General features: G+C 38.0%; 1 protein-coding gene and 1 long non-coding RNA gene across 6 annotated transcripts in view; one reads left to right on the plus strand and one right to left on the minus strand.

Moving 5' to 3' along the window:
• The window catches only part of LOC110145449 (uncharacterized), a 50,630-nt gene that overhangs the window by 21,570 nt on the left and 10,663 nt on the right, over positions 1-18,397 (minus strand). The window lies entirely within an intron of this gene.
• The window catches only part of SLC9C1 (solute carrier family 9 member C1), a 103,342-nt gene that overhangs the window by 7,888 nt on the left and 77,057 nt on the right, over positions 1-18,397 (plus strand). For all 4 annotated transcript variants that reach the window (XM_070454896.1, XM_070454897.1, XM_070454899.1 and 1 more), the window contains 3 exons: positions 888-1,016; positions 11,081-11,246; positions 17,153-17,281. In XM_070454896.1, the coding sequence (XP_070310997.1) occupies positions 888-1,016; positions 11,081-11,246; positions 17,153-17,281 (424 nt within the window). The remainder of the gene's footprint in view (positions 1-887; positions 1,017-11,080; positions 11,247-17,152; positions 17,282-18,397) is intronic.

Below are 18,397 nucleotides of genomic sequence, written 5' to 3' on the forward strand. Positions count from 1 at the left end.
AAGCATCTATTATAAGGTACCATACAGTGAGTACCGGACATCTAGTGCTCAAAAAGTCTTCACTGATGGGTTTCAGCAAAGCATTTTAAAAGCAAGGCAAATGAGGGGAGTCCTAGGGTATGTGATCAGCTTGTGCACAATTCTCTGATTGGTTGATGGTGAGGTAAAGTAAAATCATTGCAAATATTTCCCGGTTCCAACCAGACTCCTGAGGGGATGTGTTTATTTCTTTCATTTGGTGGGGGTTTCACATCTGTAAAATAACTCAGCAGATATGCATCAGACACTATTATTTAGATACTTAAGGGAGGAGCTAAAGCAGAGGCTATGCGGGAGGGGTCTATCTGGGGAAGGCCCCATAGAGTCCTGCTTAGTTACAGACGCCCATAATGAGGGTTAAAAATTGAAACTAAATATTTTATGATAAATGCCACTAATTAATTATTTCATGAACTGCATTAACTTCCTAGTCTCTTATTCCTATTGTTCTTCCTTACACATCTGCATAAGCCACGGCTAATTATGTAGTTTCTGGAATTTGATGTAATTATTTACTCCTTTGTGGATTTTGGGCATGATGATCCATCTACCCAAAATCTCTTTCTCTTGTAGGCCTGAAAATCCCCTACATATCCTTTAGTACCTATGTCAATGTATTTCCTATGTTTGTTCTTTAAAAAGAAACACTAGACATAAAGATGTCCATTAACTTTTTGCTGTATCTGGTAATGATCTGATGGAAAACTATGAAAATCCAACAGAGTTAAGACTTAAGCACTTACTATGTTGTGATGTATCTTTTTATTTTTTGCTAGAGATAGGAATGTATGTATTCCATGTTAACAGACTAATGGGTAAATGAGAAAATAACAGTCTTATATTATTAGGTCCAAGAATATGCAGATGCCATACAATGGATGGATCCACACTTATTTTTTAATCTATTTACACCGGTAATTATCTTTAATGTTGCATTTGATATGGATGTTTACCTGTTTCACAAGTTATTTTGGCAGGTAAGAAGTTATTTTAGGGAGTAAGAAGTTATTTTGGCAGGTGTTATTTTCAATAATGTTATTCATTCATGAACTACTACATGTGATCTATGTTCAGGCTTTTCTTACATTTCAAAAAACTTAAAAAATTTTTCTTACAAAAAAATTTACAAAAAATTTTTCTTACATTTAAAAAACTATTTGAGATATGATTTATATGTAGTAGTGTGCATACATTTTGAGCATACAGTTTGATGAGTTTTGACAAATACCTGTGTAACCATCACCCAATCTAGATATAAAAATTTTCACCAACCTAGAGAATTCCCTCAGAATTTCTTTGAAGTCAGTCCCTTACCAATGCATCAGTGAGGCAATCCCTAATCCAACCTTTTTTTTTTTAACGATTCAATTTAATTTGACTTACCTTAGAAATTTGTCCAAATATTGATGTGACTTTCAACACAGACAGTAATGTGCAAGGTCATGGGGTACAAGTAGAAAGACTAATTTTCTCATTATTTGTTATTTCCATATGCTACATTTCTTTCAAATATTAATCAGAAAAAAGTAGGAGATGGTTTCTATAGCTTTATTCTTAAAGCCTCAAATAGATGCCGGGTGAAAAATATTACATAGTGACTTTTACAGGCATTATTTTCAAAAGTCATTCCTAAGAAAGATAAATTGTATTCAATTAAATTGATTTCAAAAATCCATTACATAATGTTTTTAGCTGGTTCTTCAATAATTACTTAATAGTTTCATTGTCTTCCATGTATGACTTAGATTCATGATCAAAAATAGTAAATCTCTGCTTTGGTACCATTGTAGTTTTCATTTTTCCAAAAGTTTTTGCTTTTGGTGAAGTCCAATTTGTCCAAATATTGAAAAATTTTTCCTTTAGAATTTGTGTTTTTATGTCATATTAAAAACTTATTTCCTAATTAAAGATCACTAAGATTTTCTTATGTTTTCTTCTAGAAGTTTAATTGGTTTAGATTTCACATTTAGGCCTATGATCAAATTTGAGCTAATTTTTTAATGATATGAGTTGCATGTTCAGGTTCATTTTATTTTTTCATTTGGACTTTCAATTTTTACAGAATCTTTTTTTTCCTTCAGTTTTATTGCAATATAATCAACATAGATCACTTTATAAGTTTAAGGGCTACAGCATAATGATTAATATGCATCATGAAATGATTATCATGATAAGTTTAGTAACTATCCATCATTTCATGCAGTTACAAAATTAAAGAAATAGAAAAAATATTTTTCTTTGTAATGAGAATTCTTAGGATTTACTCTCTTAACAACTTATATAACATACAGCAACGTTAATCATATTTATCATGTTGTTGTACATTATATTCCTATTACTTATTTATCTTACAATTAGAAGTTCATAAATTTGTATCTTTGCACTGTCTTCATCCAATTCTCCTTCTCACTTTCCCTGTGATTACCCCTGTCTCTGGTAACTACAAATGTGATCTCCTTTTCTATGAGTTTGTTTGCTTATTTATTTTTGAAATATAATTTACCTGCATCACTGTGCTAATTGCTGTTATACAACATAGTTATTCAATATTTATATACTTTTCAAAAAGATCATCACAATAATTCTAGTTACAGTATGTCACCATACAAAAATACTAGTTATTGACTGTATTCCCCACACTGTACATTTCAAACCTGTGACTCATTTGTTTTGTACTGAAAGTTTGTACTTCTTCATCTCACACATCTGTTTCTTTCCTTCTCTCAGTCCCCTCGCCAGGTGGTTACTGTTTGTTCTCTTTATGAATCTGTTTCTGTTTTGTTGTTTGTTCACTTAGCATGCTACCCTCTAGGTCCATCCATCTTGTTGTAAATGACAAGATTTCATTCTCTTTTGTTGCTCAGTAGTCTTCCATTGTGTGCATATGTATATATACCTCATCTGCTTTATCCACCTATCAATGAACATTTAGGTTGCTTCATATCTTGGCTATTGTAAATAATGCTGCAATGAACATCACTTCACTTCAGTTCAGTCACTCAGACGTGTCCAACTCTTTGCAACCCCATGACTCGCAGCACGACAGGCCTCCCTGTCCATCACCAGCTCCTGGAGTCCCCCCAAACCCAGGTCCATTAGTCGGTGATGCCACCCAGCCATCTCATCCTCTATCGTCCCCTTCTCCTCCTACCCCTAATCTCTCCCAACATCAGGGTCTTTTCCAATTAGTCAATTCTTCGCATGAGTTGGCCAAAGTATTGGAGTTTCAACTTCAGTGTCAGTCCTTCCAATGACACCAAGGACTGATTTCCTTTAGGATGGACTAGTTTGATCTCCTTGCAGTCCAAGGGACTCTCAAGACTCTTCTCCAACACCACAGTTGAAAAGCATCAATTTTTTGGCACACAACTTTCTTCGCAGTCCAACTCTTACATCCATACATGACCGCTGGAAAAACCATAGCCTTGACTAGACAGACCTTTGTTGGCAAAGTAATGTCTCTGTTTTGTAATATGCTGCCTAGGTTGGTCATAACTTTCCTTCCAAGGAGCAAGCATCTTTTAATTTCATGGCTGCAGTCACCATCTGCAGGGATTTTGGAGCCCAAAAAACTAAAGTCTGACACTGTTTCCACTGTCTCCCCATCTATTTGCCATGAAGTGATGGGACCAGATGCCATGATCTTAGTTTTCTGAATGTTTCTCTCCTCTTTCACTTTCATCAAGAGGCTTTTTAGTTCCTCTTCACTTTCTGTTATAAGGGTGGTATCATCTGCATATCTGAGGTTATTGATATTTCTCCCGTCAACCTTGATTCCAGCTTGTGCTTCCTCCAGCCCAGCATTTCTCATGATGTACTCTGCATATAAGTTAAATAAGCAGGGTGACAATATACGGCCTTGATGTACTCCTTTTCCTATTTGGAACCAGTTTGTTGTTTCATGTCCAGTTCTAACTGTTGCTTCCTGACCTGCATACAGGTTTCTCAAGAGGCAGGTCAGGTGGTCTGGTATTCCCATCTCTTTCAGAATTTTCCACAGTTTATTGTGATCCACACAGTCAAAGGCTTTGGCATAGTCAATAAAGCAGAAATAGATGTTTTTTCTGGAACTCTCTTGCTTTTTTGATGATCCAGTGGATGTTGGCAAATTGATCTCTGGTTCCTCTGCCATTTCTAAAACCAGCTTGAACATCTGGAAGCTCACAGTTCATGTATTGCTCAAGCCTGGCTTGGAGAATTTTGAGCATTACTTTACTAGCATGTGAGATGAGTGCAATTGTGTGGTAGTTTGAGCATTCTTTGGCATTGCCTTTCTTTGGGATTGGAATGAAAACTGACTTTTTCCAGTCCTGTGGCCACTGCTGAGTTTTCCAAATTTTCTGGCATATGGAGTGCAGCACTTTCATAGCATCATCTTTCAGGATCTGAAATAGCTCAACTGGAATTCCATCACCTCCACTAGCTTTGTTTGTAGTGATGCTTTCTAAGGCCCACTTGACCTCACATTCCAGGATGTCTGGCTCTAGGTGAGTGATCACCCCATCACGATTATATGGGTCGTGAAGATCTTTTTTGTACAGTTCTTCTGTGTATTCTTGCCACCTCTTCTTAATATCTTCTGCTTCTGTTGTTAGGTCCATACCATTTCTGTCCTTTACCGAACCCATCTTTGCATGAAATGTTCCCTTGGTATCTCGAATTTTCTTGAAGAGATCTCTAGTCTTTCCCGTTCTGTTGTTTTCCTCTATTTCTTTGCATTGATCCCTGAGGAAGGCTTTCTTATCTCTCCTTGCTATTCTTTGGAACTCTACATTCAAATAGGAATATTTTTCCATTTCTCCTTTGCTTTTCACTTCTCTTCTTTTCACAGCTATTTGTCAGGCCTCCTCAGACAACCATTTTGGCTTTTTGCATTTCTTTTTCTTGGGGATGGTCTTGATCCCTGTCTCCTGTACAATGTCACGAACCTTTGTCCATAGTTCATCAGGCACTCTGTCTATCAGATCTAGTCCCTTAAATCTATTTCTCACTTCCACTGCATAGTCATAAGGGATTTGATTTAGGTCGTACCTGAATGATCTAGTGGTTTTCCCTACTTTCTTCAATTTAAGTCTGAATTTGGCAATAAGGAGTTCATGGTCTGAGCCACAGTCAGCTTTTAGTCTTGTTTTTGCTGACTGTATAGAGTTTCTTCATCTTTGGCTGCAAAAAATATAATCAATCTGATTTTGGTGTTGACCATCTGGTGACGTCCATGTGTAGAATCTTCTCCTGTGTTGTTGGAAGAGGGTGTTTGCTATGACCAGTGCGTTCTCTTGGCAAAACTCTATTAGCCTTTGCCCTGCTTCATTCTGTACTCCAAGGCCAAATTTGCCTGTTACTCCAGGTGTTTCTTGACTTCCTACATTTGAATTCCAGTCCCCTAGAATGAAAATGACAGCTTTTTCGGGTGTTAGTTCTAAAAGGTCTTGTAGGTCTTCATAGAACCATTCAACTTCAGCTTCTTCAGCATTAATGGTTGGGGCATAGGCTTGGATTACCGTGATATTGAATGGTTTACCTTGGAAATTAACAGAGATCATTCTGTTGTTTTTGAGATTGCATCCAAGTACTGCATTTCGGACTCTTGTTGACCATGATGGCTACTCCATTTCTTCTAAGGGATTCCTGCCCACAGTAGTAGGTATAATGGTCATCTGAGTTAAATTCACCCATTGCAGTCCATTTTAGTTCGCTGATTCCTAGAATGTTGATATTCTCTCTTGCCATCTCCTGTTTGACCACTTCCAATCTGCCTTGATTCAGGGACCTGACATTCCAGGTTCCTATGCAAGATTGCTATTTACAGCATTGGACCTTGTATTTATCACCAGTCACGTCCACAACTGGGTATTGTGCACATATTTTTTTGAATTAGCATTTTCTTTTTCTTTGTATGAATACCCAAAAGTGGAATTGCTGGATTGTATGGTAGTCCAATATTTAATTTTTTTGAGGAATCTCCATATCTTTTTTCCATAGTGACTGCACCAATTTAAATTTAAAATGGTTCATAAGGTTTCCCTTTTCTCTACATCCTCCCCAACACTTGTTATTTGTTGTCTTTTTGATAATAGCCCTTTTGACAAATGTGAGGTGGTATCACATTGTTGAAATCAAGGATTTGCATTTCCCTGATGATTAATGGTGTTGAGCATATTTTCATATATTTATCAGTCATTTATATGTCTTTTTGGGAAAAATGACTATTCTGATCCTCTGCCCATTACTTAATGGTGTTGTTTGCTTGTTTTTGATGTTAAGTAACATGAGTTCTTTGTACGTTTTAGATCTTAACCCCTTATTGGATATACTGTTTGCAAATATCTTCCTCCATTTAGTAGGTGATCTTTTCCTTTTGTTGATGATTTCCTTCACTATGCAAAAGCATTCTAGCTTCATGTAGTCCCATTTATTTACTTTTGCTTTTGTTTTTCTTGCCTGAAGAGACAAACCAAAAAAAAAAAAAAAAAACGATTACTAAGATTGATGGCAAGGATCTTACTACCTATGGTTTCTTCTAGAAGTTTTCCACAGGTTTAGTCCATTTTGAATTTATTTTTGTGCAGGATGTGAGAAAGTAGTACAGTTTAATTCTTTTGCATATAGCTATTCAGTTTTTTCAACACTATTTATCAAATAGGCTGTCTTTCCCCTATTATATATTTCTTCCTCCTTTGTCATAGATTAATTGACCACAGATTAATTGCCCATAGAATGATTATTTTTTTCCTTTCTCAGGTTAGGGAAGTCTTCCCCTATTATTTCTTTAAATGTATCCTCTGTCCCTTACTCTCTCTCTCTTCTTCTTTAGAGACTTTATTATGCTACTGTTAGTATGTTTCATGTTCTTTCAGAGGTCTCTTAAACTGTCCTCCTTTCTTTCTGTATGTTTTTGGCTTCAGTGATGTCTAGTGCTCTGCTTTCCAGTCCGCTGCTCCATCCCTCTGTATCTTCTCATCTACTGCCGGTTACTTCTGCTGCTGCTGCTGCTGCTGAGTCATGTCAGTCGTGTCCGACTCTGCACAACCCCATAGACAGCAGCCCACCAGGCTCCCCTGTCCCTGGGATTCTCCAGGCAAGAACACTGGAGTGGGTTGCCATTACCTTCTCCAATGCATGAAAGTGAAAAGTGAAAGTGAAGTCGCTCAGTCCTGTCCGACTCTTAGCGACCCCAAGGAATGCAGCCCACCAGGCTCCTCTGCCCATGGGATTTTCCAGGCAAGAGTATAGGAGTGGGGTGCATTGCCTTCTCCCGTCGATTATTTCTACTGCATTTTTAATTTTAATTATTACATTTTTTATCTCTGATTCTTCTTTATATTTTCTAACTCTTTGTTAAAAACGTCCATCTTCTCACTCTATTCATTTAATCTTCTGGATTCTTGGATCATCTTTATTAGATAGATTGCTTATCTCTACTTCACTTAGTTCTGAGCTTTTATCTTCTTCCTTCAAATATATATTTGGAACATACTCCACTGTTGCATCATTCTGCCTAATATGTATTTTATTTCTATGTATCTGATAGGTTCATTGCATTTTCCAACCTTGGGGAAGTGGTCTTTTTTAGGAGAAGTCCTCTGTGCCCCAGTGACACACTCCCCTCTCTTCACCAGAGCTACATCCTCTAGGGGTTCTTCTTACATGAGCTACATGGGTCCGTCTCTTGCAGCAGGCTGACTACCGTGGCAAGTCTGACAGAGGTGGCTGGCCCCAGTCCAGCTGGTTTCTAGGCTTTGCCTTGTGTGCGTGCTGCCAGCTGCTGGTGGGAAAGGCCTGGACACAGGCAGCTGGCTGCAGATCCCTGGGGGGCCCTGGGGCTCGGGCTGGCCCACTGGCGGGCAGAGCTGTGTTCTGTAGCGGGCTTCTGTGGGGCCAGGGATCCCATATCTAGTATCTGCCTGCTGATTGGTGGGTCCACTTCCTGACACAGCTGATTATAGGGCCTGGGGTGCTCCAAAGTTCATGTTGACCTGTTGGTGAGTAGGGCTGAATGCCAGGAGTGGGCAGTTGAGGCATCAAAAGTGTATTGGAGCTGGTATTAGCTTGCTGATATGCTGGGTGGTGGAGGTCCCAGGGCTAGTATTGGACTACTGATGGGGGGCCATGATCCAAGGCGGGGGGGCCTGGAGCAAGTGCTGTCCTGTTCATCAGGATGGCTTTGGTGCTCTTGTGGTTCCTGGGTTCATGTCTACCCACTAGTGGGTGAGGATGCATCCTGGGGATACTTCCAGATTGATTGTGGATGAAACTGGGTTCCTCCAGCTGACTGTAGAGACCTAGAGGATCCTAGGACTAGTACCAGTATATTGATGTGTGGGGTTGGATCCTAGCCTTTTTGATGAACAGGGCCATGTCCCAGGATAGCTGTACACTCAAGGAGTCTTAAGGAAACTAGCCTACTGGTGGGCAGAGCTGTATCCTGACCCAGGTAGCTGCTTGTCCTGAGGTGTTCCAATACTTTTGCCAACAAGCAGGGCCAGATTCTGCAGATTAATAAGCTAGACAAGGGGTTCCAAAATGGCACTTGCCAATACCAGGGTCCACATGGTAGAACAAGTTCCCCCAAGTAGCTACCAGCTGTATCTATGTCTCTGGGCCATCATTCCACTCTGAAAGACTTTTCAAGATCAGCAGGTGGGTCTGACCCTGGCTTCTTTCAAATTATTGTTTCTGCCATGGGTCCCAGAGCATCTGAGATTTTGTGTGTGCCCTTTAAGAATGGAGGTTCTATTTCTCACAGCCATCTGCCTATCACCAAAGCAAATCCTGCTGGCCTTCAAAGCCAAGTGTTCTAGTGATATCATCTTCATGGTGCAGCACCCCCAGACCAGGGATCCTGATGCAGCGCCTGCCTCCACTTCCAAGAGAGAAACTGCAGCTGTAACTATCCTTCTAGTCATGGCTCACTCACTGTGGGCGTGGGTCTTGACTCTACAGTGTCTCTGGCCCCTCTTCCCATTCCATGGCGTGCTTTCTTTTTCTTTTTAATATAGTTGACTTAAAATATTATGTTAGTTTCAAGTGTACAATGTAGTGAATCAATATATTTTGAGATTAAAAGATACTGGCTATAATTCTCTGTGCTATACAGTGTGTCTTTGTTGCTTATTTTACACATCCCGTCAACCCCATACACTTAATTTGTCCCTACCTCACTCACCTTTCCCTTTTGGTAACCACTATTGGGATTGGTGGCTCAGATGGTAAAGTGTCTGCCTGCAATGAGGGAGACCTGGGTTCGATCCCTGGGTTGGGAAGATCCCCTGGAGAAGGAAATGGCAACCCACTCCAGTACTCTTGCCTAGAAAATTCCATGGATGGAGCAGCCTGGTGGGCTACAGTCCACGGGGTCGCAAAGAGTCAGACAGGACTGAGCGACTTCACTTTCACTTTCTCTTTGGTAACCACTAATTTGTTTTCTACATCTATGAATCTATTTCTCTTTTGCATATATATTCATTTGTATTTTTTTAGATTCCACATATAAATGATGTACAGTATTCATCTTTCTCTGATTGATTTCACTAAGCATAATGTTCTCTAAGTCCATCCACATTGCTGCAAATGGCAGAGTTTTATTCTTGCATTGGTTGTATAGTGGTGAGCATAGGTGCCTTCCATTCTTTTTATGGCAGAATATTGAATATAAAAACCACATCTCCTTATCTATTCATTTGTTAATGGGCACTTGACTTGTCATGGTTTCTTTATATCTTTTTTCTTTCTTTTTTTTTTATTTATATCTTTAGTTGTAGATCTTTTCTGCTAGTCTTATGGCCTTTCTCTGTTTTAAATAGGAACGAGTAATCAGTATACTGTTGGCTATATATGAAATACATTATTGCTGTTAACTGTAATCACCATACTGATATTATGTCCCTATGCTTTCCTCATTTTATAACTGAAAATTGGTGCCTTATGACCAATCTTATGCATTTCACACCTCCATCTCCCAACTAACCTGATTGCCTGTCTCAGTCAACCATAAATCTGTTCTCCAAATCTATGAATTTGGTTTTTTAGATTCCACACATAAGTGAGATTATATGGCATTTGTCTTTCTCTGTATGATTTATTTCACTTAGTATATGCCCTCAAGATCCACTTATATTGTGGCAAATGGCAAGATAATATTCCATATATGTATATATGTACAAAATACATATTCTTTATCCATTCATCTATATATGGACATTTAGATTGCTTAATGTTTTGGCTATTTTAAATAATGCTGTAATGAACATGGGAGTATATTTGTGAATTCTCATAGGTACTTTAAGGAACAATCAGCATATTTTCCCAAGTCGGTTTGGTCATAAAATCATGCTAAATAGCTACCACAGGAAAATATGAGAAAATAGAAGGCAACTTCCCAACAGTGGGAAGGCAGAAGGCCAGGTTCCAGTTCTGAAATAATAGAATTTTCCTTCCTATCTTTTTCCTGGTCCTCTGCCATTTCCATGCACTCTTCTGATTTTTTGTTTTCTCTTTCCTCCCCCACCCCCTCTTTTGTAACTTTTTTCTAAATTTTTTTTCTTTTCTCTGTGTTAATAAGCTATGCCTCAGTTTTTATCCATTGTTAAATGTGTATATATATTATACATATTTAACATATAGTATAGTTATATGGTATCTATGTATATGCCTTCACACATACATATCTATATTCAATGTCTATATCAAGATAATTAAAAATTTGTTTTTTCCTTTATGGTTTATTACAGGATATTCCCTGTGCTTTATAATAGGACCCTGTTGTTTATCTATTTTATATGTAGTGGTTTGTATAAAAGTTGCTTTTTATTATAATATTTCCTATAACTAGTATTTCTTAGATTCTAAGACTCTCACTGCAGTTTTTTCCCTTATTTCCAGAGTTTCAAGCACATAGTTGTTAAGTAAGATAATTGAAAATTTCCCTTTGATGTATTTAATGTGATTCTAATGTGATTCTACATCTCCAGTATCCGCTTTTGCTTTTAAAAATGGAATACAAATGCAATTTGATTTTTACATCTATGAAATTTCTTTGCAGATAGTTTTCATTACAGTTCCTGGCTTTCTGATTAACTATGCCTTAATCCTTTGGTATCTGGCATCTATGAATAAATTGCTTTTGAAAACCACCCCATGGTTACTATTTTCAGCTATCCTTGTGAGTTTAGATCCCATGCTGACTTCATCTGCTATAAAAGATCTGGGTAGGTGTATTTTTCTCTTTTCCTATATTTAAAATATATTCCATGTTTAAATTGTCTAGTTTTAAGATCTTTGTTCATTATAGCTTCTTACTATGTGAAGTGGGGTGCTGGGACACTAAGGTTTCAGCATAGAGATTCATGTGGTGATTCTTAGAATAGAATGAAATGCCAGTGATGGGCTTACTTAGTATTTTAAGTCTTACATTCAGTTGTGGAATGAAAGTGAAAAGTGAAAGTTAAAGATGATCAGTAGTGTCCAACTCTTTGTGATGACATGAACTATACAGTCCATGGAATTCTCCAGGCCAGAATACTGGAGTGGGTAGCCTTTCCCTTCTCTGGGGGATCTTCCCAACCCAGGGGTCGAACCCAGGTGCCCACACTGCAGGCAGATTCTTTACCAGCTGATCCATGAAGGAAGACCAGAGAAAATAATCTGCCTTTTGCATTGGCTGAGAATCGGTCCCCAGCCTCCCACGTGGCAAGTGAGAATTCTACACCAATGCCTTGGTTAGGGCAGGGCATTCTTTGGAATGCTTGACTTTATGCATGCTTCTGCCTTAAGCCAACAGAATAGTTTTGGGGGCATTGCAATATTGTATTTATTTCATGGTAACATTTTTATTGCCTAACACCTCTTTTCTGTTGAAAACACTATTCGGATAATGCTATCTGTAAAAAAAAAAAAAAAAAAAATTATCTTTTAAGTCTTTGTCACCATTAAGACCAAAATTCTAAAGAGTCAAAAACAATAAAACCATTAATGATATAGTATTATCAGTGTGCACTGTTTTAGGAGAAAGAAACCTCTTTTGAAAAAGTAAAATACCAAGTCAGTGTAACCCAGAAAAAAAATCCAAGACTCGCATTCAAAAAAAGGAAAAATTACCTAATTTATGTTTGCTTGACTATTTTTTATAATGAGAACTAAAACATTTGTTTTAAAATAGAATTTTAATGTGGCACATACATGTGCACACACCCTCACACAAACACTTTTTATGGACAGTTAAAAAGGAAAGAACTATCTGAGGTAACTAGAAGGAGAGTAGGGGAGAAATACTAAGTGTATCTATATGAATAAAGAAAAGTCAGATCTTTAAGACAAGGAGGTTAAGACTGTATCAGTATCTACCCCCAACCCTGCTGCTCTGGGACTGTCAATGCCTGCTCCTTTTCATGCTCATAAGATGTGGAGGAGTTCTGTACTAACTGAGAGGATTCCATAATCCTTTTAACTTTATAATCTTAGAGTTTAGTTGTTCCATTGACTTCCTGGTTTACCATTGTTGAATTTAAATCATTTCTTTGGATTTATTTACAAAGTTATTCTTGTAATCTTTGGCCTTCTTGCTGTTACTTTTGGAATTTTGCTTTTCTCCTCATTTTGCATCATTTTTAAAGTATAAAAAATTTATTTTTCTCTTGGAAATATTTTTGCCTGAGTTTTCACAGAAAGACTTTTATATGTTTTTTATTTTATTCTCAACAATAAAATCTGACCAGGCCTATGTTTGGAGTACATGGATACATTCACATTGTCTTGAGCTTTTTATGATCTATTGATTCCTCTTATGCTCCTTGTCTTTATTTCCAAATATTCATTTTGTTATAGCCCTATTTTCTAAGATGGAATAGTTATACAACAGTATCAGTTAGGGTTTGTTTTGGGCTTTGCTTTTGACTAAAAATAACTCCAAGTGCAGTGGCTTAAAACTACAATCATTGTTTAGTTCTCATGAGTTTGGTGTCTCTGATGGTGTGAACTGGGCTCTGCTGATCTTGGCTAGGCTCACTAATGGACCTGCAGTCGGCGAGAGGGCCGTCTGGGAGCCCAGTGATCTAGAATGGCCTCACCCAGAAGATCCGCTTTTCTCCCACATTATCTCTCACATTCCTCCAGAAGAGCAGCCAGGAAATTCTGCCATGGTGGTGGCAGGGATCTAAGAGAGGAGAAACAGAAGCCTTTCTCACGCCTCTCCTTGTAGAAAGTCTCATAAAAATACATCTCTTTGGTGATAGAAACTTCAGTCTTATAGCAGAAGGCATGGACGCAGAGACAGGTGAGGAATTAGATTATGAAGGCGGTGAGCTTCTACGGGGACAGACTGCCTTGGCTTTACTGCTCTTCCAGTAGCATACTTACTGCGTTAGATTGTGATCAGAAAGATACGCTGATTGGTTCACAAGAAAGGTTTTTACCATTTCCTTAGGAATATTCCCCTCCTGTGCACGTTTTGAAAATTGTTGAAGACGTTCAGTTATAGTGTTGCCCTACATGAACATTGAATGGCAAAGAAAGAAATAATAATTGATAGATATCTAAGCTTGGAATAATATCATAAGTGGAGGAGATCAAGATGGAAATAGATTATATCAGAATGCTCTCCATTAATGGAGTTTGATTTCTAAAACCATTGAAAGTGATGTATGAGAGAGTCAGACAATTACTAATTACAGTCTGACTACCTGGACAACTGCGTTAATACTTTGGTTAATTACCATGATATAGAGCTTTGGTTTATAAGTTTGCCTTATCCCTCTAGTATCATTTTTTTTTGGTCTTGTCTTGAATCCATGGTGTACGTATTTATATAGACCAAGTATCAGAATTGAAAAATAATGAATTTCACATGTTCATATGTACTTTGAAACAAGAAACGAGAGCTCTAGCTGATTATCTTTCTTACATTAAACGACCTCCCCTGCTGAGTCAGTGGCGAACAGTCTGCCTGCCAATGCAGGCGATGCAGGTTCTAGTCCCTTGGAAGATCCCTTGGAATAGGAAATGGCAAGCCACTCCAGTATTCTTGCCTGAAAAATCCTATGGACAGAGGATCCTGGGACTTAAGGGTCTTCTCCAGCACTAAGTCAAAAGCATCAATTCTTCGGCACTCAGCCTTCCTTACAGTCTAATTCTCACATTCATACATGACGACTGGAAAAGCCATTTGCTTGTGCGCTTAGTCGTGTTCGACTTTGTGACCCCATGGACTATAGCCCACCAGGTTCCTCTCTCCATGGGATTTTCCAGGCAAGAATACTGGAGTGGGTTGCCATTTCCTACTCCAGGGGATCTTCCCAACTCAGGGATTGAACCCATGTCTCTTGTGTCTCCTACATTGGCAGGCAGATTCTTTACCACTGCGCCACCCAGGAAGCTCCCTTATTGGAAAAGGCATAGTTTTGACTATACAGACCTTTGTCAGTAAAGTGATGTCTCTGCTTTTTAGTACACTAGGTTTGTCATAACTTTTCTTCCAAGGAGCAAGCATCTTTTAATTTTATCATCTATATTGATTTTGGAGTCCAAGAAAATAAAATTTGCCACTGTTTCCACTTTTCCCCTATTTGCCATGAAGTGTGGGACCAGATGCCACATCTTAGTTTTTGAATGTTGAGTTTTAAGTCAGCTTTTTCACTCTCCTCTTTTACACTCATCAAGAAACTCTTTAGTTCCTCTTCAGTTTCTGCCATTAGAGGGGTATCACCTGCATCCCTGAGGTAGTTGATATTTCTCCTGGCAATCTTGATTCAAGCTTGTGATTTATCCAACCCAGAATTTTACATGATATACACTGTATATATGTTAAATAAACAGGGTGACAACATACAGCCTTGAGGTACTCTTTTCCCAATTTTGAACCAGTCTGTTGTTCCATGTCCGGTTCTAACTGTTTCTTCTTGACTTGCATACAGATTTCTCAGGAGGCAGATTAGGAGGTCTGGTATTCCCATCTCTTTAAGAATTTTCCAGTTTGTTGTGATCCAGAAGTCAAAGTCTTTAGCAGAATCAATGAAGCAGAAGTGGATATTTTTCTGGAATTCCTTTAGTTTTTCTCTGACCCAATAAATGTTAGCAATTTGATCTCTGGTTCCTCTGCCTTTTCTAAACCTAGCTTTTACATCTGAAAGTTCTCGATTCATGTACTGTTGAAGCCTAGCTTGAAGGATTTTGAGCATTACCTTGCTGGTATGAGATAAGCACAATTGTATGGTAGTTTGAACATTCTTTGGTATTGTCTTTCTTTAGGATTGAAATGAAAACTGATTTTTTCCAGTCCTGTGACCATTCCTGAGTTTTCCAAATTTGATAGCATATTGAATACAGCACTTTAACAGTATCATCTTTTAAGATTTTAAATAACTCAACTGGAATTCTATCACCTCCAATAGCTTTGTTCATAGTAATGCTTCCTAAAAGTTCACTTGAGTTCACATTCCAAGATGTCTGGCTGTAGGTAAGTGATCACACCATCATGTTTATCTGGGTCTTTAAGACCTCTGTGTATTCTTGCCACCTCTTCCTAATCTCTTCTGCCTCTGTTAGGTCCTTACCATTTCTGTCCTTTATCATGCCCATTCTTAAATGAAATGTTCCCTTGGTATCTCCAGTTTTCTTGAAGAGATCTCTAATCTTTCCCATTCTATTGTTTTCTCTATTTCTTTGTATTGTTCACTTAAGAAGACTTTCTTGTCTCTGCTTGCCATCTCTGGGACTCTGAAATCAGTTGGGTATATCTTTCCTTTTCTCCTTTGCTTTTGGCATCTCTTCTTTTCTCAGCTATTTGTAAGGCCTTCTCAGACAACCATTTTGCCCTCTTGTATTTCTTTTTCTTGGGTATGGTCTTGATCCCTGTCTCCTGTACAATGTCACAAACCTCCTTCCATAGTTCTTCAGGCACTCTATCAGATCTAATCCCTTGAATTTATTTGTCACCTCCACTGTATAATCATAAGGGGTTGAACTTAGGTCATACCTGAATGGTCTAGTGGTCTTCCCTACCTTCTTCAATTTAACTCTGAATTTTGCAATAAGGATCTCATGATCTGAGCCACAGTCAGCTCCAGGTCTTGTTTTTGCTGACTGTATAGAGCTTCTCCATCCTGGCTGCAAAGAATATAATCACTCGGATTTCGGTATGACTATCTGGTGATATCCATGTGTAGAGTTGTCTCTTGTGTTGCTGGAAGAAGGTGTTTGCTACATCCAGAGTGTTCTCTCAGCAAAACTCTATTAGCCTTTGCCCTGCTTCATTTTGTACTCCAAAGCCAAACTTGCTTGCTTTTCCAGGTATTTCTTTCTTTTTTTTTATATATATCTTTTTTTTATATTCATTTCCATTATGGTTTATCCCACAATATTGAATACAGTTCCCTGTGCTAGACAGTAGGACCCTGCTGTTTGACTTCCCACTTTTGCATTCCAATTCCCTGTGATGAAAAGAACATCTTTTTTTTTTTTTTTTTGGTGTTAGTTCTAGAAGGTCTTGTAGATCTTCATAGACTGTTTGAGTACAGCTTCTTCAGCATTAGTGTTTGGGGCATAGACTTGGATTACTGTGATGTTGAGTGGTTTGTCTTGGAAATGAACTGAGATCATTCTGTTGTTTTTGAAGTTACACCCAAGTACTGCATTTTGTACTCTTTTGTCGACTATGAGGGCTACTCCCTTTCTTCTAAGGGATTCTTGCCCACAGTAGTAGATATAATGGTCATATGAGTTAAATTCACCCATTCCTGTCCATTTTAGTTTGCAAGAATTCTGGAGTGGGTAACCATTCCCTTCTCCATGGGATCTGCTCAACCCAGGGATTGAACCCAAGTCTCCTGCATCACAGGCAGATTAGTTACCATCTGAGCCACCAGGGAAGCCCTTTCTTTGATTCCTAATCAACCACAATTAATTTGGTACCTAATCATGATGATACAGACTTGTAAGTTAATACATAATGAAAGTTTCTTGAACAGATTTTACAAACCTGACTAATGTATATTTAAGTATGTAGGAAAAGCACATGATATAAATCCATAGCTGAAAATATACTTCTACTTGTTGATAAAATTCTGTTCTTTAATATTCATTAAATTTTTCCCTCCTTAAAAAAATATTTTTCCCTCTGTAGGTCTTTCTAGAAGCCTCGTCAGTTTAATTAATGGAGAAAGTCTGATGACCTCTGTAATGTCTCTAATTACATTCACTGTTATTGTGAATATTGGCCTTAGCTTGCACAAAAATACCATCCAGTCCTTAGGTAAGTATGTTTTCTTAATCTTTTAAAATTAGAATCCCATATTTTCTGAAATCTTAATTTCTTAAAACTAGAATTCTGTATTTTCTAAACTCTGACATGGATATTATAATACCTTACCAAAATTACACTTATGCAAACACAATCATATTAGTATAATTATTGGCCATTCACAAAGAAGTACCAAACATCCCTTATTTAATATTGGTTAGGATTTTGTTGTGAGGCTAAGTTGGGACTTTTCATGAGGATGCCTATAGAAGCAATATTCCTCAGACCTAGACTGAACCAGAATTATTGATAACAAGAATGAGAGAATTTTTTTATCTGTTGAAGATGAACTCAAAAGATCAGTTGAGTAGGGAATCCCCACTGCCAAGAGGAGGGATCTTCCCTTCCCTGCACTCTGTGACTATCTCCCTGCAGGCAACACAGAAAGCTGTCAGCTCAGGGAGAAAGCATGAGTTGTATGGCCATCTACAAGGCCTGAGCAGAGTGCTTGTAAGCAGAGAGATTGTAAAATGTCTAGAAGTTCATTTACTACATTCAGATAGTCCTGAACCATACATATTTTGCCCTTTATCATGTGTATGTGCATGCATGTGTATATAAGGTAAGTGATGTATGCACACTGTAATGAGTGATTATAAATTATATAGATGAGTAATTATGACTCGGGACAGAAAATACAGTTGTCAGCACTCCTGTGAGCATCTTATATGCCCCTTCCTAATCAAACCCTCATCCTTTCAGTAGTTTAGAGTGTAGTTTCAACAAAATTAGAAATAAAGAAGTTGTAACTGACACCACAGAAACACAAAGGACCCTAAGAGACTACTTACTACAGGCAACCATATGCCACTAAATGGACAACCTAGAAGAAATGGACAAGTTCTTAGAAAGATGCATCCTCCCAAGATCAAACCAGGAAGAAATTGAAAATATGAGTAAGCCAACTACAAGTACTGAAATTGAATCTGTGATTTCAAAAACAAAAGAAACAAAAGTCCAAGACCAGATGGCTTCACAGGTGAATTCTATGGAATATTTAGAGAATGATTAACACCTATCCTTTTGAAACTATTTCAAAAAATTACAGAGGAAAGGATACTTCCAAAC

The sequence above is a fragment of the Odocoileus virginianus genome, chromosome 25, assembly GCF_023699985.2.
Source record: "Odocoileus virginianus isolate 20LAN1187 ecotype Illinois chromosome 25, Ovbor_1.2, whole genome shotgun sequence".
NCBI lineage: Eukaryota > Metazoa > Chordata > Mammalia > Artiodactyla > Cervidae > Odocoileus > Odocoileus virginianus.